Source organism: Eriocheir sinensis, chromosome 19 (genome assembly GCF_024679095.1).
Source record: "Eriocheir sinensis breed Jianghai 21 chromosome 19, ASM2467909v1, whole genome shotgun sequence".
NCBI classification, from domain to species: domain Eukaryota; kingdom Metazoa; phylum Arthropoda; class Malacostraca; order Decapoda; family Varunidae; genus Eriocheir; species Eriocheir sinensis.
In genome coordinates this window covers 12,696,171-12,721,096 of record NC_066527.1, presented here as the reverse complement: position 1 = coordinate 12,721,096, position 24,926 = coordinate 12,696,171, and the positions used below count along the sequence as shown (strand labels likewise).

General features: G+C 42.0%; 1 protein-coding gene across 1 annotated transcript in view; it reads right to left on the bottom strand.

The window, feature by feature from the left end:
- Positions 1–3,183: 3,183 nt before the first annotated feature.
- The window catches only part of LOC127000975 (GATOR complex protein Iml1-like), a 73,919-nt gene continuing 52,176 nt past the window's right edge, over positions 3,184–24,926 (bottom strand). The window contains exons 21-30 of the mRNA XM_050865149.1: positions 23,625–23,777; positions 22,349–22,530; positions 21,593–21,791; positions 20,985–21,084; positions 18,463–18,630; positions 17,399–17,556; positions 16,627–16,839; positions 15,497–15,688; positions 10,247–10,339; positions 3,184–4,284 (exon numbers count right to left, since the gene is read on the bottom strand). Of these exons, the coding sequence (XP_050721106.1) occupies positions 4,069–4,284; positions 10,247–10,339; positions 15,497–15,688; positions 16,627–16,839; positions 17,399–17,556; positions 18,463–18,630; positions 20,985–21,084; positions 21,593–21,791; positions 22,349–22,530; positions 23,625–23,777 (1,674 nt within the window). The 3' untranslated portion in view covers positions 3,184–4,068. The remainder of the gene's footprint in view (positions 4,285–10,246; positions 10,340–15,496; positions 15,689–16,626; positions 16,840–17,398; positions 17,557–18,462; positions 18,631–20,984; positions 21,085–21,592; positions 21,792–22,348; positions 22,531–23,624; positions 23,778–24,926) is intronic.

Below are 24,926 nucleotides of genomic sequence, written 5' to 3'. Positions count from 1 at the left end.
GCGGTACTACCGCACTACCGCGCTAAGTATTGCACTTGCCCACCTCTGACAGTAGGACTAATGCAGTCAGGAAGAGTCAAGTCAGTCAGTGAGACTGAGTAGTAGAGGATGAGTCGGAAGGAGGCTTAACTAGTTAGGGAACAAGACACTCAGTGAGATGACAAACATGGATTAAGAATTTTCCACCATCTGGCTAAGACTTCATTGTCATTCTATTACTAAATACATCTGTGCTGTTTATCTCTCACCTAACTCTACTAACTATGTAAAATTCTTTGACTATTTGAATTCTAAAGTGGAGCACATCTTGACTCACTCTCCCTTCGCTGAAATCTCCATCTTGGGAGATTTCAATGTTCACCACCAGCTTTGGCTTTCATCCTCTTTCACTGACCAGCCTGGTGAACAAGCCTACAATTTTGCTCTCCTCAACGACCTAGAGCAGTTGGTTTAGCACCCTACACGTATTCCCGACCGTCTTGGAGACAGGCCCAACATTCTAGACCTCTTCCTTACCTCTAATCCTTCTGCTTACTCTGTCAAACTGTTCTCTCCGTTGGGCTCCTCCGATCATAACCTTATTTCTGTTTCCTGTCCTATCGCTCCTGTACATCCTCTGGACCCACCGAAGAGGCGATGCTTCTGGCATTTTGCTTCAGCTCGGTGGGACGACCTGAGGATGTACTTTTCTGAATTCCCGTGGAATGATTACTGCTTCCAGGAGAGAGACCCCTCAGTGTGTACCCAGCGCATCTCAGAGGTGATTGTCTCTGGAATGGAGGCATACATTCCACGTTCTTTCTCTACTCCTCATGCTAAAAAGCCTTGGTTTAATCATGCTTGTTCTCGTGCTATTAAAGATAGAGAGGCAGCTCACAAAAGGTTCCAGAGCCTTCGAACTCCCGCTAACTATGACCTTTACATTTCTGCCCGGAATTGTGCCAAATCTATTCTCTGACTTGTCAAAACTTCTTTTATGAATAGAAAATGTCAACACCTTGCTTCTTCTAATTCTTCCCGTGACTTCTGGCATCTAGCCAAAAATATCTCCTCCAATTTCACTTCTTCCTCTTTCCCTCCTCTCCTTAACCCTGACGGCAGCACTAGCGTCTCATCTGTCTCTAAAGCTGAACTCTTCGCTCAAACTTTCTGTAAGAACTCCACGATTCTGGGCATAGTCCTCCTACTCATCCCCCCTCTGACTCCTTTATGCCTGTTATTAAGATTCTTCCAAATGATATTTTCTATGCCCTCTCTGGCCTCAACTCTCAGAAGGCTTATGGACCTGATGGAGTGCCTCCTATTGTCCTTAAAAACTGTGCTTCCATGCTGACATCCTGCCTGGTCAAACTCTTTCGTCTCTGCCTATCAACATCTACCTTTCCCTCCTGCTGGAAGTTTGCCTTTGTACAGCCTGTGCCTAAGAAGGGTGACCGTTCCAATCCCTCAAACTACCGCCTTATAGCTTTACTTTCCTGTCTATCTAAAGCTTTTGAATCAATCCTTAACCGGAAGATTCAAAAGCACCTTTTCACTTCTAACATTCTATCTGATCGCCAGTATGGGTTCCGCAAGGGGCGTTCTACTGGCGATCTTCTTGCTCTCTTAACTGACTCTTGGTCATCCACTTAGCCGTTTCGGTGAAACTTTCTCTGTTGCGCTAGACATATCGAAAGCCTTCCATAGAGTCTGGCACAAGTCTTTGCTTTCTAAACTGCCCTCTTTCGGATTCTATCCCTCTCTCTGTTCCTTTATCTCCAGTTTCCTTTCCGGCCGTTCTATCTCTGCGGTGGTAGACGGTCACTGTTCTTCCCCTAAACCTATCAACAGTGGCGTTCCACAGGGCTCTGTCCTATCACCCACTCTCTTCCTGTTATTCATCAATGATCTTTCCATAACAAACTGTCCTGTCCACTCATACGCCGACGACTCCACTCTGCATTATTCAACTTCTTTCAATAGAAGACCATCACAACAGGAAGTACACGACTCCAGACTGGAGGCTGCAGAACCCTTAACCTCAGACCTTGCTATCATTTCCGATTGGGGCAGAAGGAACCTTGTGTCCTTCAATGCCTCAAAAACTCAATTTCTCCACCTATCAACTCGACACAATCTTACAAACACCTATCCCCTATTCTTCGACAACACTCAGCTATCACCTTCTTCAACACTAAACATCCTCGGTCTATCCTTAACTCAAAATCTCAACTGGAAACTTCACATCTCCTCTCTCGCTAAATCAGCTTCCTCGAGGTTGGGCGTTCTGTATCGTCTCCGCCAGTTCTTCTCCCCAGCGCAGTTGCTATCCATATACAGGGGCCTTGTCCGCCCTCGTATGGAGTATGCATCTCACGTGTGGGGGGGCTCCACTCACACAGCTCTTCTGGACAGAGTGGAATCAAAGGCTCTTTGTCTCATCAGCTCTCCTCCTCCTACTGATAGTCTTCTACCTCTTAAATTCTGTCGCGATGTTGCCTCTCTTTCTATCTTCTATCGATATTTCCACGCTGACTGCTCTTCTGAACTTGCTAACTGCATGCCTCCCCCCCTCCCGCGGCCCCGCTGGACATGACTTTCTACTCATGCTCATCCCTATACTGTCCAAACCCCTTATGCAAGAGTTAACCAGCATCTTCACTCTTTCATCCCTCACGCTGGTAAATTCTGGAACCATCTTCCTTCATCTGTATTTCCTCCTGCCTACGACTTGAACTCTTTCAAGAGAAGGGTATCAGGACACCTCTCCTCCCAAAATTGACCTCTCTTTCGGCCACCTCTTTTGATTCTTTTTTAGGAGCAGCGAGTAGCGGGCTTTTTTTTTTCATTGTTTCCTTTTTTTGTTCCCCTGAGCTGTCTGTAAAAAAAAAAGGACATTCCCACACTCCCATTTATGACATACTAATGCTGGAATAAAGAAGAACAATGTTTGCTTCTCTGCTTCAGTCACCACCAGTCACCTGCTGGCTAGTGTTGTCTCCAAAGTGTGCAGACCAGCAGAACCCACTGGAAGCAGGCATGATTAAAGAACCCACTAACCCACCGTATGCTACGCTTGGCGTCAGGAGCGAAAATACGTTGCACTTGATGTTGTGTGCAATCAATACCTAGTTCAGAATATTATGGAACAAAATAGCTATAAACAAAACAAATGACTAGAGGGTATAATTATGTATAAATACCTTTTCTTCAAGAATTTAATATTTTGATAAATATAAAAATATGACAGCATCGCAGTGATGGCAAGTTATATACCACAGCCAGACAACAGCCACACATATGAGTGGCGACATTCTGGAACAAGCAAAACTTGCCAGCCTTAGGGAGCCAACAGTCTGCATGCAATATTATGCATCACCTCTCACACTAATAACGTATAGGGTAGGCATACATTAGCTCCACCATAATCATCTCATATATCTTGGATCCTTTATAATTTTTATATATATATATATATATATATATATATATATATATATATATATATATATATATATATATATATATATATATATATATATATATATATGAATTTGAATGTACATTCTTCATCAATGGAACATGATATCCACCACATTTTACAAGTTATCTTCAATTTTTAGTGCTTCAAAACTTTTTCACAAGGTTTAAAATCATATTTTAAGGTCTGCATTATCTTGGATTTGATGGGTAGATCCTTGAAAACTTATTTCTTTCATCATATTTCATTATGTCTCAAATTATATTGTTTTTAATGCATGTCCTTAAAAATATATGTTTCTTTGTCAGCAAGTCACTGTATAATGGTTTAAAGGCAAGCCAAACAAGAATATTTCTCTCACACACACGCTTACACACACTATTGAGCATTTAACACTGTAAAGCAAGTATACAATGTGGCTTCTGACTAACAAACCCTGCAAGTGTTACCATAACTCATCAGGAATATACAGATGCTCTACAGAAAACTTTAATGAGACTTATCAACACCACAGTTTACAAAGCACAGCCGTCCTCCAGCACAGAGCATCCTTTATCACCATCACAACTACTACCCCATTCCTTACTCCCGCTTCAAACGCCATGACACTAAGGTTCATTTATAAGATCATCAGTAGTGGCAGGCGATGGTGGTGAGAGGAGCGGAAGGTGCGAGTCCCAAAATTCCCTGAGGCGGCTCCGGTCGTTGGCGCAGAATAGCCTGAAATCGTGCAGCATCCGCTCAGCCAATACCTCGTCTCCGGAGATCTGTGGAACCTTCCAGCGTCGTGTCAGCATGTAGTTGAATGTCCATAGGAAGCCAGGCTGAGGGAGGGGAATGGAAGGTGGTGGTGTGAGAGGGGGATAATAGTGCATGTGTGGAAGGGATAAGAGAAAAAAAGGATGGGGAAAAAAAGGAAAAACTTGGAAAAAAAAGGTATATATGGATTCAGAAACAGAAGCTAAGATGTGGGCACAGTCAGGAGGAAAGGTAAAGGGGGAAAGAGTGCCTGGGGCTAGCATGGGTAAGGGAATGGTGCGGAGAGGCTTGGAAGAAAAGGGAGAGGTAGAGAGATGCATGGAGGCTGTTATGGTGGAGGAGAGAAGTAACAGACTGGGAAGGGATGGGAAAAGAAGGGAAAGATGAGTGGTGTGAGGCGAGTTAATGACAGGGAGGGAGAGAAAGGACATGGATAAGTATGGTGCGAGATGAAGAAGGGTGACAAAATAAGATAAATTACAGTGTGAGGTAATAGGATGATGAGCTAAATGTACTGGAAGTGGTGGTGATAAATTAAGATAAAGAATTTAACCCGGTAGGAGTGGGGATCATGTTTCTTAATGGTCCCTCTAAACGAGAAAAGTGAGAAAAGATCATCCTTCACACAAACCATTTCATAGTATATATCAAAGCATTTGTGATCAGATTATGTATCATCTATTTTGGGAGGTTTATATCATGGCACAAATTTGGCCCATCGCTGCTACACGGTAAAGCCACAAATTTGGCCCATCGCTGCTACACGGTAAAGCCACAAATTTGGCCTGTTGCTGCTACATGGTAAAGCCACAAATTTGGCCTGTCGCTGCTACTGGGTATTAAAATAGGAATAGAAATGATGGAAAGAGAACAATATAAGTCGTAATTATGTACAATGTGAGACAAAATGCTGAGATGATGCTGTGTGTTGTTAAATTTAGAAATCATAAAATATAGACTAAAAATATGGAAGAAAATAATGGAAAGGGGACAATACAGTAATAGAAATAAAGTTAACAATGTAACTGAGACTAAGGTGCCTATGGTTGATAATATGATAAACAAGATACCAAGATAAAACAGCGTAAAGGATGATAAACTGCATAGGACTAACCAGACTTAAAAGATAGGAGGATATTATGAAAAATTAACAATATGATAGAAGGAAAGTTGAATAAGGTCAACAAAAGGATATGATGGAAAGTGAACAATATAAGAGAAGGAAAGTTGAATAAGGTCGACAAAAGGATATGATGGAAAGTGAACAATATAAGAGAAGGAAAGTTGAATAAGGTCGACAAAAGGATATGATGGAAAGTGAACAATATAAGAGAAGGAAAGTTGAATAAGGTCGACAAAAGGATATGATGGAAAGTGAACAATATGAGAGAAGGAAAGTTGAAAAGGGTTGACACAGGATATGATGGAGAGAGAAGAATACAATAGGGTAAACTTGAATGAGGTTGATATTATGATACAAACATGATACTGAAATTAAAATATTGAGTGGCAGTGAAGATTTGAATACACATGAAAATTCTCTGGTGATGTAAGCATAAGAAAAATTGGATGGACAAAAAAATAAATTCAGTAAGCCACCCCCAAAACTGAAAGTGATAGATTAGGCAACAAATAATTCATGTAACAGATTTATAAATGCGCCAGGCTCGGCATCATGACAGCGAGCAACACACAGCATGCAATAAGCAGTAAGCAACATGCAGTTAGATTTATGGAGTTAGAAATATATATGTATGTATGTACAACCGCCCTCCAAAGTAATCCAAACCTCTCCCTGCTTGATGTCAATATATTCTATCCTGCTCAGGCAAAGGCTCTAAATATATGGTTCCCGTGGTTCTTCAGTAACATCTAATACAGGGGTTCCCAAACCAGGGGTCGGGACCCCAAGTGGGGTCGGAATGCTCATTATGTGGGGTCATAAAGAGGCCATGGGGTCGGTGGGGTCGCTGAGGTACCCCCAAGGCCTGGGGGTACGAAATATCCAAGCAGGGATTACGAGACCATGTCAAATTCAGTGCTGTGTAGTACTTTCATCTGTGAGGCAGCACTCATCAATGGTGTTCATTAAAAATGACTATCGTAGCCGTATGACTGCCATCAACTTGGAAAATTGTATGGTGTGTTGCCTAACATCATACACCCCCAGATACAGAAAGTTGATCAAATAGTCCAAATAGTAGGCTAATCATATTATCAGACAGCCAGGAGATGCAGTATGATACCTGCAATACAGCTGTTATAACGGAGTAGCATGTTATGTAGTGTTAAAATAGTATCACCAGTTTGTAATTGCCAAATTTGAGAATTTAATTTTGATTACGTTTTAGTTATTCTCATTTCCATCACCATTTGGAATTTACAGCTACAAAGGATATAGATTTTAATGAAGCACTGGATCTCGCTGAAGAGAAACAGGATTTACTTAATTATTTTCAGAATCTGAGAGGGAATATGAATACTAGATTCCCAATGTTGCTAACCGAGTCTTTTGATTTTGTGCAATTTCCATTCAAAACTGATGCAAAGCAGTGTGGTTCTATTGCACTTGAAATGGCGGAGTAGCATGTTATGTAGTGTTAAAATAGTATCACCAGTTTGTAATTGCCAAACTTGAGAATGTCATTTTGATTACCTTTCTTTTGTAAGTAAAATCTAAATACGTTTTATGTGTTAATTTCTCCTTTACATAAATACCACCATATGCCCAAAAATTAACAATAGTGCTGTAAATGTAGAAGTAAACAAACACTTGGGGGGGGGGGGGGGGAGACACACACACACACACACACACACACACACACATACACACACACACACACACTTGGGGTTGCACTGAACAGTTGAAAGTGCTGAATGGGGTCGTGCTAGGAAAAGCTTGGGAACCCCTGATCTAATACCAAACTATGTGGTTACCGTTTCTTCAGTTATATCTATTGGTCAACTATGTTTCTTTGGTGAACTCTACTGCCCGTGTGTTTACTGTATTTCTTCAATGAATCTTCAGTAGTATCCATTGCCTAACTATGTGGTTATTATGCTTCATCCCCACAAAACTGCCTTACTGTGTTAAAATCCTACTTCTCTCTTGCTTTACTCTTGGCTACACTCTTTTAAAATTTCCCTATCACCAATCTATTTTAAATTACATAGTTTGAAAAGAAATATTGCCGTGTGCATGAAATGTATCTGTCCATCTGTCTACCTATGTGTGTGGGTGTAATATATATTTTTGCTTCAGTTATTAAATAGAGGAAGGAATGATCAAAGAAAATTCTAAAAAAAATATATAAATTTTAACTAAATCAGTTTAAAAAAAATAAATGGATGGCACAAGGAAAAGAAATAAGCCATGTAAATTAATAGTAAAAAAAAAAAAAAAAAAAAAAAAAAAAAAAATCAGTCATCGACAAGAACAAACAAAATAAACGTCAACAACAACAGGAGCAGCAGCAGCAGGAACAGCAACACAGACAAACAGGCAGGCAGGTAGGCAGGCAAGCAGGCAGGTAGGCAGGCAAGCAGGCGGGCAGACAGACAGGCAGGCAGGCCGTTCCATTATAAGCAACACCATCAATGCAACACTTACCTTGCAACACACACACAAGCACACACACACACACACCACATCCACAACACACCTCAAGGAAACAGCCATAGATGCATTCCCAAGTTAGTCCGTCAATCTATTTTTTGTCAACACACTCATTCTCAACCTTCTAAGCAGTTCGTTCCATCTCACTTGAACTCTTAATCCCTCTCCTGTCAAATCGTCACCCTCATAAAATAATCGCCTAAGTCATTTTTCAGCAATTTCCAGGTTTTTGTTTACATCAATTTTTCATCATGTGACGCCCATTTTTGTATAGTTGCCTTCATCATTCAGGGTTTGAGGGTCGTATTATAAGATATTTCGTCACCCAAGAACACCCATTTCACAAGGCTTTCTCAGTTGTGGGCATTACCAGTAGTAGTTATATGACCCTGGTGGTAGTCTGACACTTCCTCTGTACCTTGAACCTGAAGAAACACACATGAGAACCCGACTGACCCCCTCTTTGACCGTTAGAAAGAGATGATGTGAGAAGCGAAAGTGTCTTGTAATACCGACCTGAGTGTTCTAGAATGGACCTTTTCATTTCTGCCTAAATCTTAAGTCAAATGAGATAATGACAGTTCTTTTCCGATTTCCTGAAAAGTAGAAAATAATGACTTAGGTGGTTTGTTTACGAAGGTGACAAAATGCTACAACAGCCTTCCAACTCATTCTCAAGCTTCCATCAACTCTCATGCCATCTGCCTTCCACAAGTGGTTTGTTGATTCATTCCAAACTTTCCAATTGCTTCATTCCATTTAACCCAATGCTCTTTCTTTGTCCGTTTCCCATAAAATGCTGTAATATGTCTTCAACCCATTCCCAAACCTTTCAAATCCTTCATTCTATCTATCTATTCTATCTACCCATCCATCCGTCCCTCATTATTTTATCCGATTTTATACGATTCTAAATAACTTCCAGGGCCTTCATTCCACCTCCAAACAGTACTGAATTCAAAGTTTCCAAGATATTCATTCACTTTCATGCGACACTTTCATTCCCTCTGCCTGAGTGAACAATGACTGATGCCTCTGATTCATTCCCAAACATCCAAGTCCTACACTGTACCTTCACTCAATAGGCTCATTTCCAAGTTTCCTAGTCCTTCATCAATCTCCCTTTGACACTCATTCCCTTTGCCTCCAACGGAACACTGACCAATGCCTATGCTCTATTCCCAAACATCCAAGTCCTTCATTCCATCTTCAGTCAGTAGTCATTCCTCATGCCCTGACTGCATAGGCTAATACTGCCACAGACATATTCCCCAACATCTCCATCCCTCATTCCCTCCCTTTCATCTCCCATTAACATTCTCATTCTGCCTGTCTTCTACAAACTCACTCTACCATCAGTACACGGGTCACTCCACTCAATTAGGTGAGTGTCTTCTGGTCTCATTCCGTGTCTCACAACAAATACTTCCATTCCACTTTCAGTCCCACAATCATTCCACTTATTAATGGACTCCCTGCTACAAACACTCATTCCACCTCTAGTACACCAGTCTTTTCACTTACTAGAAGACTGCCTTTGTCTTATTCCACTTCCATTAGTACTTTCTAAACACTACTGTACGGTGTGAGGGTAACTAAAGGAATTTATAAATAAACATTAAAAAGTTATCCTTCAAAACATAACTATTTACAACAAGAAAAGGAGGAAACGAGATGACTATTACTATTGCTTTTAGTCTGCCCTGCTGGGGTGTGTTGAGGGAAACATGGGTTATGTTCATTCTTATTATTGTTGTAATTATTTATATTATTATTATTATTTATATTATTACTGTTATCATTATTATTATGATTATTAGTTATTATTGCATAGAGGTTACAGAGCCCCTGTTCACATTCTTTTCTGTTTTTTCTTTATCTTTCAAAATGAGAGAGAGAGAGAGAGAGAGAGAGAGAGAGAGAGAGAGAGAGAGAGAGAGAGAGAGAGAGAGAGAGAGAGAGAGAGAGAGAGAGAGAGAGAGAGAGAGAGAGAGAGAGAGAGAGAGAGAGAGAGAGAGAGAGAGAGAGAAAACAAACGCCACAAGAATTATGGACGAGCGCACACAATTTTTCATTCAGAGGTATAATCCGAACCTTTCCAGTTGTGCATTCTTCTTTTTTGTGCAGCCAAGGCCAGCAAGCCCTTGGCATGGTGAAGAGGACTTTATATGCACTCTATGCTTCCAACAGGCAGGTGGAGGAAGGAAGGAAGAGAGAGAGAGAGAGAGAGAGAGAGAGAGAGAGAGAGAGAGAGAGAGAGAGAGAGAGAGAGAGAGAGAGAGAGAGAGAGAGAGAGAGAGAGAGAGAGAGAGAGAGAGAGAGACGTGTAGGGGACGGACCCAATTTAGTCCAATCCAACAGCCCAGGTCAACCCAGTTCATCCCAGCCCAAGACGGCGTGGCGGCACAAACCTGGTGTTCGCTGATCTCGTGGGAATACAAGTCAGCGATCAAGCGGTGGAAATACTCCACGTGTGGACTGGACACTCCATAGTGGAAGTCAGCCTAGAGGGAGGGAGCGAGAGAAGGACTAGCAGCGGACACTGTTAACTCAAGAGTGTTACTTGGAGGTTATTGGTACCCTGAGGTGTTAATTGGGTTAGTTCAGGGTGAAAGGGCCTTGGGGGTGGTCTGAGAGGGATTAGGATGTTGAGGGTAAGGGTAGGGGGAGTGGGAGAAGGATGTGGTATATGTTATGGTGAAGGAATAATAGGAAGTGCAAGGCTGGAAGCAGGGCTAGATTTAAGAATATTGTCAACTAAAACAACTTGGAGAGTGTTTAGGAGTCAAATAAGGTGGCAGGGAGACCACCAGTCAGTTGGATCAGCAGGACAGGAATACATGAGAGGTGTGAAAGCTACAAAAATTGAATGTATCAACATGGAGGACTGGAGACTTACTATGGTCATCCCCCCTCCCCAAAAAATTCTGAGAAGGAAGTGGATAACAGAGCTATAGATAGATCTTCAGTCTCAAAGGACCTCTTAACAACTTGGACTCAAATTAATTTCCCTATTAACCCGTTGACTGTGGATTTCCTACAAGAAGACCTCTCTAACCTACAGGAATGGATCAAAAAGTGGCCGCTACATTTCAAAGAAGAAAAAATTAAAGTCATGCATCTTGGGAGGGGAAATCTGGCATACAAATACCACATGGGAAACATTCCACTATCCACCACAGAGCCAGAGAAAGACCTGGGACTATGTTATCAGGCTACAAGTGAAAGCCAAATTCGTTCCAATCGCTATGGATGGGTTAAAGGAGAATCTGTGTTTCACTTTCCACAGATTTCTTATACAGGTAACTCTCGATTTACGCGAGTATTGTGTCCTTGAAGAGGTCGCGTAAATCAAAAACAATGTAAATCAAACAAGAGGTAGGTTTCTATTGAAAAATAAATATTCACTTCATTCAGTGGAGAGAGAGAGAGAGAGAGAGAGAGAGAGAGAGAGAGAGAGAGAGAGAGAGAGAGAGAGAGAGAGAGAGAGAGAGAGAGAGAGAGAGAGAGAGAATATCCATATCACCGAGATATCCACTCAGGCACTCGGCCTCACTCGTGTGAGGAAGAAATGAGGGACACCATGAGCGACTGGCTAGTATTGGTACCGGTACGGAGCTGTCTGGTACCGGTACCGTACCATATAGCTGGTACCGTTTGTATTGGTACTGGTACCTGCCCACCCCTATTGTTGAGGAGCGTGGTAGCGTGGGTACTGTATTGTTGTTCAAGTGGAACTGAGCTCAGCTGTGTGGCCGTGGCGCCGTGTGAGTCCAGTTGCGTGAGACATCTGGTGGCCACTCCATAAAATATCGCGTATAAGTGAAAAAACGTGTAAATTAAACATTTATTTGGATTTTGGACCCCGCGTTATTTAAAAAACGTGTAAACCAAACTCGCGTAAATCGAGAGTTACCTGTACACAGATGCAGCATTTTGCCTTATACAGTTGCCTTATACTAACAGTTGCCAAACAGCGACTACAACTTCCCATAAAGGGATAAAGGACCTCACCAACATTTAAATCCAGCCCTGGGATGGTAGATTTTTATATTAGAGTTTTGAGGGGTTTGATCGGTGAAGAAGAGGGAGTGTTAGAGTTTTCTTGCCTTATTAATTATCTTGTGCTTTACTTGAATTTAAGAGTATGGTGAGTTGAGGGGGAGTTAAATGTTGCAGGTTGTGAGGTGGAAGAAGGAATACTGTGCTATCCTTAGTTTACCTTGCAGTTCCTTGGTTTTAAAAAGTTTTGTGAGGGTAAAAGGATTTAAGGAAAAGGATTTTTGGTTTAGGTTAGGTTAGGTTTGGATGGATGAGCAGGGAGGAAAAGGTGGCATTAGTCCCCCTTGCTTTGTCTGCTGTCACCTCTCCCTCCACACACACTTAGCCAAGCACTTGGCTCCTGGATGCCCTGAAACTTCCCAAATAATAATAAAAAAAGGGAAAATAAAATAAAAGGAAGCTAAGAAGACATTAAATAAAAATAAAATTAGGTTGTTGAGGAAAATTAATTATGGTTAAAAGTATAAAATAATGTGCTGAAAGACAAAATGTGTAATCTAAAAATTAATAAGGTAAACACACACATACACACAAAAAGAAATACACACACACACACACACACACAGAGTCTTCATGCAAAATTACAATGCGCACGCGCACACAGAATCTTCACGCACAAACACACACGTGGTTAGTCATTGTTAGGGCTGGTTGACACACACAACAAAGCACCAAACAAACGGACCGACAAACAGGGAAGCGACATGCCAGTGTAGTAGTTTCATGCACGACACCTCCACCACCGCGACACAATGGTGAACTCTCCTTAGTGGGCGAGACACTGGAAACACATCATGAAACACTGCTCATAGTCACCACAACACAAAACCTTCTCCTTCTCATTGTTTTTATAGATACATTATTGGGAAATTTCCTACATCATATTAATCAATGAAGCAAGAGGTCACCGTGAATCAAAGCCCTCTTCAGAAATCTGTGGGTATCATTAAAAACTGATCATATATTGTCAATACAACACATTCCTCTGCTGTTTATGAATATTATTATCAAAACAATGCAGTAAAGAAACCTGAACACAAAAGCCTCTTCATTTAGTTCTCTAAATGGACTGTGTTTGAAAACCAATTTCATATTTTCAGCAGAATATGTGCTTTGCTAGTTCTCTTGATGGATGTTGTTAAAGAATTTCCTTTATGATATCAACGTGACATGTCCTACGATTTCCTTCATGGACACGCTGCATGTTATGTAATGAAACACCACAGAGCTTTACATCTCCTTAGTGGACAATAAAAGTAGCAACAAAACACTTTGAAAGAATCTTGACACACTGCACTCACATCCTCTGAAGTCAACACTAGATATTACATTATATAGATGCTCATTATAAAATTTGTTCTCCTGACTGTAGCAAAACTAGACTAAAATACCTCAGAGTCATGTTGCTGTGACACAATGCACTAACAGCCACCTAAGTCAACACTAGAAAATCAATGACTGTAAAGTTCCTGTGTGGAAAATTCACAAAACTGCCCTAGAGTCATGCTGATGTTTGGTGTTTAGTGTTTCAACTAGTAATGCCCAGACACTGGTGTTAGCATGTAATTTCATCATCTTTTTTTATTACCATTATAGTTTTTTCCACAGTGAAGGAGACAGTTCCAGGGCATTAAAAGCTTAAGGTTCACATAACAGCTCACATGATGAGGAGTAGATCCAGAAAAAATGGTCAACTTAGGCATGATGATGCCAAGCTGCTGGAGAGCCTTATTTTGCTGCTATCATAAAAAGTCAAGTGACAAGAAAATCAAGACGTGCAGAGAATACAATCACTTACTCCACAATTAGCACCTCACTGGACAAAATCAATGAAATTTGAATCCCCTAAATCATTAATGAAGGCTGTTGATTGAAGCCGTGACAAGCCTACACTGCGGCTTTAACGGCGCCTCAACTGCCTTCATCTAATGAGCATAATCACATAAATAATTTTAGAGGCTGCATAAAACTGAGATGAATATGACGATATATGTTTTAACTCCTTTTGGTCGGGTAAGTTTAAGTTAAGGGGAGCATCCGCCACTTCTTTAATTATTAGCGTATGATCCTGATTATATTCATGTGAAATGTATGCTTATGGTGAAGTAATATGCGCTTATTTTCAGATCTATAAGTCGATACATAATAGCCGGAAAAAATAAAATTTAATAAAAAAAAAAACTTCTTAATTTCTCTTTCTAATGACCTTTGCTGCTGAAAAAAAACAACCAAAGAAACTTAAAGCAGAATCCAAAAGATTCATAATGGTAAATTTTTCAATTTAGCTTTTGTTAAATGATGAGAATTTTTTTCAATTTTGTTGATGTATCTAACGATATTATTTTTTTCCCGACAACTGTCCGTTAATTGAAAAGAAAACTTACTATGAAAAAACTTGCGCTTTAGCTCCTCTTTCCAATGATGTATTGTTTATTAAAATCGGTCAAATAGCGGCAAAGTTATTGCAGAAAAACAAACTAATCCTGTTTTCTAAAAAGGAGAGTAAAAGTCTGCGGGGACTTTTAAACTTGGATGCCTTCCCGACTGGTATTCTTTACTGAATTCCAGTTTTTTTCTTTGTTTTGAAGGACTTCATGCGTCTGATGGTGTCCTTTTCTTGGAAATCCTGGTCATGAGCCAACGTGTGAAACTTATCTCTGGCTCCTCCGGGGTGACTGATGTATGTGTCGGCTCTGCTGCCTCCAAGGCCATCGCAGATGCTAGTTTGCCCCAAGATGCAATACGAATATTCTTTTAGGCCATTTTCTATGCTGAAACGTGATGATGTATGCACCTGTGTATGAATATAGCCACCTGTGTATGAATATAGTTTTTTTTTTTTTCTTTTTTCCGGCAGGCTTTCTTAAGGGGCCTGGATGGTAGTCAGCCCCAGTCCGTCATGGCGCAGGCAAAAGAGGGTGGGGGGACGAGGGGGGATATGAATTCAGCCATAACTCTCATTTTTGCTTATTTCTTTATAATATTTTGCCACAAGCTAGCCGAGGCATTTACGAAAACAAGTGAATTTTTCAGTTTTATCGAGTTTTTTTTATAAATCCGGTGATGCCGACGTCAGCGTCTGACGGTGTCACCATATGGAAAGGGTTAGTCCTCTTCTAAACCTCTTAACCTCTCCCATTTCCTCTTAATCCTCTTCTAAACCTCTTAAGAGGAAATGGAAGAAGAGTAAGAGGAATTTAGAGAAGGATTGAGAGGTTTAGAAGAGGATTAATCCTCCTCCATTTCCTCTTGACCCTTTCCATACTGTGACGCTGACGTCTGCATCATGGATGGAAGGGGTTAAGGGCCGGTAATTTGCATAGAAAGGACCCTTGTCCACTCATATTCCGCAGCTAGAGGGTTAGAAAACAACAGAACTATCAATCAGTCAGTTAATCATCAGCAACAAACAAGATCTCTGTTGATCTGTTCTCTGTCTGCCCTAACCTACAGTATCTGGGTTGTCACTGCTGCTTTTCTTATCCATTTGTTACCAGTTCTCCACATGATGACCTGCCCATGTCCACCTCTGCACCTTCATTCTAAAGCTACATGAACTAGGACACACCTACTGCTACTACTGCTACCTTCTCCCTTACCTGTGTGAGAGGCATGGTGGCCGAGTAGGTGCGAGGCCGAGTGTTGGCCTCTGGGGTGTATGGCAGCGTGCAAGAGCCAGGGGAGTGGATCATCACGAACATGTTGCCAGTGACATGGACAAACTGGTTGGGGTCGGTGCTGTGTGCGTCCGTCACATAAGGCACAAACCCAAACCGCTCCAGAATGGCCTCCTGGAAGAGAAAACAAAAGTGTTGGGTGGTTTGGTCTGCCTTGGGTGTCATTCACTCATGGTCTGATCACATGCTGGTCTCATGATTGCCACCCAGTACCCTCCCAGAAAAGCTGTTTTTGAGCTCAAAGGACTGATCTTTGGGTACACTGGGAGCTCACACACAACCTCTCGCCTCTTGCTCAAGGGGGAATGCCAACTGCGCCTGTCAGAGATAAATCTTTAGTGCCTGATGTCATTGTTGTCAGCCTCCCCTCACAACGCCTCTCCCCAGTCTCCCACCGCAGTCCTCGCCATGTATTCGTATTGTTGTGTTGTACAGTTGCCTCCTGCTGCATTACATGCCCTAAATTCCCATCTAGTATGTGCCTGGCAGTGGTTTACGCCTAGCCTTGAGAGGCGGGAGGTGGGTGGTGATGAGGGATGTGGAGAGGAGGAAGCAGGAGTGGCCCAGAAGCCTTCCTTCCCACCTCAATCACTACTTTCATCTTACTGACACACCTCATTCATCACTCACAGGTGAGTTTTCACATTATTTCTTCTTTGTTTCACATCACTATGTAAGATTATATCCTAAAGTAATGCCAATAACTTCCGTAGTGAAAATAGAGTCAAAATCGGGGTTTGGTCCGATTTAGTTTTACCTATAATAATCTTCCCTACATCTAATAAATTTGCATCCATGTTTATTTGGTACCTATTATCCACTGACTGCAAGATCTTACTGTAAAACTATCTGGCAGTGATATGGAGCATGAGAGCAGTCACTCTTCTAATGCACAGGCAGTATGTGTGTGTACTTCCAGAGAGGAAGACATGTGTTGATAGGTAGAGGCAGAAGAGTTTGAGCAGGAAGGGTGTCAATACAGAAGTACAGTTTCAAAAGGGAATAGGCAGGACTCCATTAATAGAGTAAACCTTCTGATAATGTCATGTTACCTGGAAGAGGTGCATGCGGCGGCCCCAGGAGTCTGCTGGGAACTGTGCGAAGGGTTCATGGCCGGGCAGGGCCAGGCAGGACACACTGAGTGGCACTAGGATGGGGCCACGCAGGGGGTCAGAGTTGCAGGAGTAGGGCAGGGCGAAGGGGTCGCTGGGCACAGGGAACAAGTGGAGACCACACGCCTGGGCCTTCCGCTGCCACGTAACCATCTGAGGGTGATGGTGGAGGGTTAGGGAGGTCTGGGCGGAGGCTAACATTTTTCTTTCACCCGGGGGTGGTCACCCTCGCTGTGTGACTGGATCAAGGCATAGGTAATGATGCTGCATGAAGGCGTCTCTTCATATTACAGCTGGATTATTCAGACTGTGGCAGGGTGTGCATTGCTAGTAATTAAAGTTTCATGTATTTAACTATGAATGTTCATACATAGTATATACAAATATTCTTCACTCATTAAAGTGATCACAAAGGTAATATTGGTACACCTTTAAATGGTTGTGAGACAGCCACCGAGTCTGAGTGATGCTCAACATCACCACCAAGAAATGGCTCCTGCCAGACCTTACAGGGTCAACATGCTGACCCACGCTGGGCACAGAATATGGGACAAAATGAGTGTTGGCAACATGACATGAGTGACAGCACTTGTGCCTATCTCTGGTGTGCCCGAGCCTCAAGATACTATAACAAAGTCAGAAAAATATTAAAATGGTAACGAAAAATATAAAAATAAAGCAACACACTCCTCTCCCCTCAACCCACACCCACCAGGTCTGTCACGATGGTCCCCGTTGCACACAGCCACTGGACAATCATCTCGTACGCCTGCTGAGGTCTGAACACTGAGTGGTACTTGATGTGGCCCCACTCAATCCGGTCACTACGGTTGTTGCAGTCCAGGTCCAGGTGCCCAGTCCGGTACAGCTCTAAAACAGTCAAACAGGATCATTTGCTACTGTGATAAAATCTTTTTTTTTTTTTTTTTTAACTTCTTAGTTCTTTGAAAAATTAACAGTCTTCAGCCATTACTAATCTACTGAACAGACTCACACTGTCTGGCTCTGGCTGACTGATTGCATAACTGATTAACTGTTTAACTGACTGAAAGACTGACTAACATACTGCCTGCATAACTGACTAATTGTAAGGCTGTCTGGCTGCTTGATTGACAGTTTGACAGGCTGAATCCCACCTGTCTGACTGCTTAACTTATGGACTGATTGTATAAATGTGACTAACTTGCCTGATTGACTGACTATGACTGACTGACTAAGCGACTACTTGACTAACTAACTGATGACTGAATGTTTGAAACTGACTATTAACTGGCTGACTGTAAAACTGACATTGTAAAACTGACTGTAACTGATATTGACTGACTAAATAATTGCCTGACTAACTGCTTGAAAGATTTATTAGTGATTGAATGAAAGCCAAATTACTTGACTGACTGGAAAATTTACTTACTGAGTATTAACTGTATGGGTGGGTGGGTGGCTGACCGACTGAGCAATCGACTGAATGAGTGTGACTGACTGTGGTTTAAATTTACTGAATTATCCCCAGCATGGTTGACTGACTGACCGAGTGACTGTGGCTGACTGTGGTTTGGACTCGTTAAATCTTCCCCAGCACGGTTGACTGACTGACTGACTGACTGTGGTTTAAACTTACTGAATTATCCCCAGCATGGTTGACTGACTGACTGAGTGACTGCGGCTGACTGGTTTGGACTCACTAAATCTTCCCCGGCACGGTTGACTGACTGACTGACTGTGGTTTGGACTCACTGAATTATCCCCAGCATGGTTGACTGACTGTGGTTTACTCACTGAATCGTCCCCGGCATGGTGTAGGAATGGGCAGGTCAGGCTGGAGGAAGGTGGGGCAGGGCGGGGGTGCTGCGGGGGCCTGGCGGGGCGGTGAGGGCAGCGGCTCCACCTCCACTTCATGCCATTCATCGCGGAAGGTCAGGGGGTCGAGGGTCACCTGGTCTTGCTCTGAAGACACAAGTTGGAAAGTTTGGTTTAGTTGGCACAACATCTGTGGTCATATGCCGGAGAGAGACAGGAGGGGGAAGGAATTATAGGAGAAGGGAACAGATCCCAGGAGACGGGACACAACCCCCGATTAATACCTGGTACCCATTCACTGCTGGGTGGACAGGGGCGTAGGGTATCGGAAAAGCCACCCAAATTTTTCCACTCTGCCCGGGAATCGAAACCGGGCTCTCTCAATTGTGAGCCGAATGTGCTAACCACTGCACCACGAAGCCCCCTCTCTGAAGGCACAAAACATATCTAGTTAAACACCTGAATGCCAACAACAGCTTCATCACTTACCTTTTAATATGGCAGAGGAAACAGTTTGAGGCCACACCAACAATATATATAAATACCCAAACATGATATTCCTTTCAAGAAAAGACAGAAAGAAGAGACACTGATATTGAGTTCCACAAGGGTATAAGGTGACTACAAGATGGTGGTCAGCTTGGATGTGGCAGCTCCCAAGGCACAAATACATCCTACCTCTGTTTATAATGTTCAATCATGTTTGCATCAACAACACATCTGCTTCAGTTGTTCCATTCATCCACTGCCCTATTCATGAACCAGTTTTTTATCCAGCTCCTTCCTATACCTCAACTTATATATAAATTCATTGCTACAAGTCAAAACATCTTTTTCCAGTACAATTACTTTACCCTTACTAATTCTCTTAACCCATAGTGATCAATTTTATTTCCATATTAAACACCACAGATGATGCACTGGCGTCCAAGATGCATTTGTCCAGCAAAATTATACAAAAAATATACACCTTACGTCATCATGATGGGTAGCTTTCCAATGATTTATTTCAGAGAAGCAGCAGCCCTGTACCCAGACTATGATACAGTCTAATGAAGGGGAAGTTTGAGATGAGCCTGAATTCTTGAGGAGAGTTACAAGTTTTCTTAAGCTTGAGATGAGACTGAATTTGTGAGGAAAGTTACAAGTTTTCTTAAGCTTGAGATGAGACTGAATTTGTGAGGAAAGTTACAAGTTTTCTTCAACTTGAGATGAGACTGAATTTGTGAGGAAAGTTACAAGTTTTCTTCAACTTGAGATGAGACTGAATTTGTGAGGAAAGTTACAAGTTTTCTTCAACTTGAGATGAGTCTGAATTCTTGAGGAAAGTTACAAGTTTTCTTAAGCTTGAGATGAGACTGAATTTGTGAGGAAAGTTACAAGTTTTCTTCAACTTGAGATGAGACTGAATTCTTGAGGAAAGTTACAAGTTTTCTTCAACTTGAGATGAGTCTGAATTCTTGAGGAAAGTTACAAGTTTTCTTCAACTTGAGATGAGACTGAATTCTTGAGGAAAGTTACAAGTTTTCTTCAACTTGAGATGAGTCTGAATTCTTGAGGAAAGTTACAAGTTTTCTTCAACTTGAGATGAGTCTGAATTTGTGAGGAAAGTTACAAGTTTTCTTCAACTTGAGATGAGTCTGAATTCTTGAGGAAAGTTACAAGTTTTCTTCAACTTGAGATGAGTCTGAATTCTTGAGGAAAGTTACAAGTTTTCTTAAGCAAGAGATGAGACTGAATTTGTGAGGAAAGTTACAAGTTTTCTTCAACTTGAGATGAGTCTGAATTTGTGAGGAAAGTTACAAGTTTTCTTCAACTTGAGATGAGTCTGAATTTGTGAGGAAAGTTACAAGTTTTCTTCAACTTGAGATGAGTCTGAATTTGTGAGGAAAGTTACAAGTTTTCTTCAACTTGAGATGAGTCTGAATTTGTGAGGAAAGTTACAAGTTTTCTTCAACTTGAGATGAGTCTGAATTTGTGAGGAAAGTTACAAGTTTTCTTCAACTTGAGATGAGTCTGAATTCTTGAGGAAAGTTACATGTTTTCTTAAGCTTGAGATGAGACTGAATTTGTGAGGAAAGTTACAAGTTTTCTTAAGCTTGAGATGAGACTGAATTTGTGAGGAAAGTTACAAGTTTTCTTAAGCTTGAGATGACTGAATTTGTGAGGAGAGTTACAAGTTTCCTTAAGCTTGAGATGAGACTGAATTTGTGAGGAAAGTTACAAGTTTTCTTAAGCTTGAGATGACTGAATTTGTGAGGAGAGTTACAAGTTTCCTTAAGCTTGAGATGAGACTGAATTCTCGAGGAAAGTTACAAGTTTTCTGGAGTAGCAATAAGAACTCCTTCACCTGATTACTTCCTTCCATTGCATGTCAAGTGACACTTTGTATTGAAACTAAAAATTGTGGGATGGAGATCAAAATGCTTCTTACAGAGGATATAGAAGAAAAACGTAGAGCTTACTTCTTCCCTGCCCTTCCATCTCTTCCCTCCACCAACCTTTGTTTCCTGTGACGAGGAAGTAGAGGAAGAAGCCGTGGATGAAGGGGTGGTGGCGGTCACCTGATGCGTGGCAGAGCAGCTCACTCTTCAACATTTTCTGGGGACGAGAGCGGTGAAATTAGCAGGCAGTCAATTAATATCAACAACCCTTACTCTGTGTTGATTTCTGATGTTTCCTATTTATCTAAAGTCAGTTCTAAGGTTTGTGTGATTGACATTAGTGCAACAATCAGCATGGGTATTGTTTGTGTTTTCTGATTGGTTTATTTCTTTCCAGCTCATTTCTTTTGAACTATGGGTAAGGCTTCATTAACCTGGTAGCAGCGACGGGCCAAATTTGTGCCATGATATAAACCCCCCAAAAAATAGATGATGCATAAATTGATCACAAATGCTTTGATATATATTATGAAATGGTTTGTGCGAGTGATGATTTTTTCTCATTTTTCTCGCTTAGAGGGACAATTAAGAAACATGATCCTTGCTGCTACCAGATTAAATCAGTAATGCATTCTTCTTTAGAGGTGTTCCTGTAGTACATTATCACACCATGTTCCAGTACTACTCCAACATCCCATCCCATCCCACCTCAGCTAGCCTCTCACCTGCAGCAGTTCCACGGCTGCCACCTCTGAGGCAGCTCCCTCCACATGGTCACACACCCAGGCGGTGGCATCGCCGGCCACGAAGGTGAGGGCCGGCAGGCAGGGCTGGCGCTGCAGGAGGCACACGCCCTTCACGGGGTCCCTCATCGCCTCGGCAATCTCTGCCAGTGATGAGCCCAGGGCCAGCTTCTTGCTCTCTCTGTTATGGGTTTAATTTGAGGGCTGTTACATTGCTGGGAAGGGTTGTCAGATCTCAACATACACATTAATGGATTACCCGATCTCCATTACCATATTCAGTTTACATTATCATTTTTTTTTTGTTCCACACCAATATCAATACTACTTGCCCATGGGGAAATAAATCACTTGCTTGACAATAAGCAGCACTGTCACTCGCCCTTTCCCCCTCCTCCTCCCACATGTAACAACACCTCCCCTTCCTCCTCCTTCCCCTTTTCCTACACCCTCACCATTTCTCCCACTCCTAATCCTTCTACTATTAAGTGCACCAACTCCTTTTCCTTCTCCTCCCACACACCCATCCCTTCTCTGCCTTCCACAACATCTATAGGAACATACTCTAACCATTAATATTCCTCCTACCCCACACACTCATCCCTCCTCCTCCTTCCACTACATCTACGAGTACAGACACCAATCCCTTCTTCCACCTCATTCCCTAACACATTCACTCATCATCCTCCTCCCCCCCACACTCACCCCTCATCTTCCTCCTCCCTCCCAAACACTCACCCCTCCTCCTTGGCCTCCTCCTCTGGCTCTAACAAGCTCTTCATCTCTGGCGTGTCTGTGTGAACCTCCCGCCCTCCGCCGCTCTCAAAGCGCAGCCGCTCCGAGGGCCTGGTGCCAGTGTGGGGTCGAGGTCGCTCTAGCACTCGGTTACTCCCCAGACGCTCTCGGATGCCACCCACGTTCTACAGTAGTGCCACAACGCCCAGCGCCAAGAGCCACAGTCATTTCCAGCACCGCCAACATTGCCGCCACCACACAGGGATAAGGTTAGGCAGTTAGTGTGGGTCATATGCTACAATTTTTTTTTTTTTTTTTTTGTAAATGTCAGTCTACTCACGAAATAAATGAAAGAAATGAATGAGAGAAAATAACATGACTTAAGATTGATTTTAATAGTCGAAATTAAAACCATGGTGAAAACAAGATGCTTCAGTAATGCATGCTCAGGTCAATAAGTCAATTAAGTTGTGTTTTTTTGCTTTGTTATTCCATCATTTACTTCTGTTGTTTTGCTCATAATGCCTTATAATTTGTATGTCTTTCATAGGCCAATCGAGCTAGGTAAACACACACACACACACCCATAATGCAGTTACATGAAGTATAGCCCACAGTATTTAATGGAGCCCCACACTGAGCCCAACACTGCACACTTGTTTCACACAACAAAATCAACTTTTCTCTCCAGTACACCCACAATGGTATGTACACACATGAGCCAAGGACTTCTATATTTCATCAACAAAACAAATAACCTACATCCCAGATCAGCTCCAGACATGTTATGATCATGAAGCAAGAATAAACGTCTGTCACTTGATCACTCTTTTTTGGGCATCCTGTTTGTCTTTATTTTGTGTGAGCAATTTTGCTTACATTCTCTGCTCAAACCTTCATCTGCTTCCTTTATGGGAAAAAAAAAGAGCACCTCTACCTGTCTACATTAACCCTTCCCCCATCTGTCTGTCACTAACACTCACCTCCCTTAGCTGTAAAAATAAAAAAATAAAATAAAAAAATAATAAAAAAATAATAAAAAAAACTTTAACAAGCATTTGTCTATCTGTCCAAATAAACTTTGAATTAAAAATACATTTAAAATTATGTATTTACTTGCTTGGCCCTTCTTAATCAGTCTTCTTTGTAATAAAAAGGAAGAAAAGCTCTTTAATGAACATCTGCCCATCTGCCATTAAACAACTACCCATTATCAATTGTTCCCCCACCACTCTGTGTTCCCTGCCAGCCCTCCCTGCATCCCCCTTGTCACCTGTACCTGGCTGCTGGGCCCTGCAGCAGCGCCGGCAGTGAAGGGCGTGGTGATGGTGGTGGTGGTGGCGGTGGTGGTGAAGGGGAGGAGGGTGGGCGCCGCCAGACTGTGCCGGCGCCCAAACACCCTCCCACCCTTGGCACCCCCTCCCCCCACCTTCTGCAAGGCAACTCAAACTAAGCCAAGGGAGGCCGAGGAAGGAGGCAACACATGCGCACCTGAAGAAAACTCAAAGACGCTACGTGATGCAGGGTGTGTTTGCCAGTCTGTCCACGCCATTCCAATTACCATGTACTACTGTGTAGAGATGAGTCAATGCAGACCTGACAATCTGAGTTAATACTTTACCTCTTGCCTAAGGATGTGTTGGAGTGAGGAATAAACTGAACAGCCTAAAGTAGATTCATCATGTGATGTTAAATTGAAAAAAACTGAAAATTCAATATTTAGACAATTGTCAAGTTTTACAGCTGCATCTCATTTTCTAGAGTAGTTGTTTCCCTGATACAGGTGATAATTGGAACCATGTGTATAAACTGGCAAATACACCATAAATGAAAAGGAAAAGATACATACAGAGTAATGGCTGCAAATTGTACAAAGGAAAAAGTAATGTCAAGTAGCTTCCACCCACACATTAGATGATTAGAGGAGTGCTGATGTGTTATTGTTTTATCTCTCAATTAGTAATGCTCCCTTGTGGTGGCAAGGCACCACAAGGGAGCCTTTATTTACAGCCTTGTACACTTCTTGGTGCCAACCCTTCAACAGAGGATGAGACTGGGCACGGCAAGACTTTCACTTCTTAGTGGGGTTTATATTAAAATTTTGAAAAAAGACTTTATAGCAGTTCTTTCAATGACATTGACATAGTTTAGTGAGAGGAGGGTCTTTCACCACACAAGTTTCTGCCTATTTCAAGAAAAGTTAGCAAAGGTATCACTATACAAACCCCCCTGTGGCACAAGCCTTTGGCTTGTGCCAACCAGCATTACACTTCAGATATTAAAAAGGGCAGCCTACAAGTGACACAGGGCAGTCCATAAAGAAAGAAACACACACACACACATTAGCACTCCTCAAGGATGGATGTAAGGCACAAACCACCATCACTGAGGCTCACCACCATAGCAATCACCAAGAAAATACCATGAAAAGTTATGCATCTACAAGTACAGTGTAAATACTTGAAATCCTTTGATATAAGGGGAGGAAGAAGCAAAACTATAGATGGCATTATATCCAGTACTGGAACCAACTACCTACTAAAGAATAAGGACATACTGGAGGGTACAGATTCACTTTAAA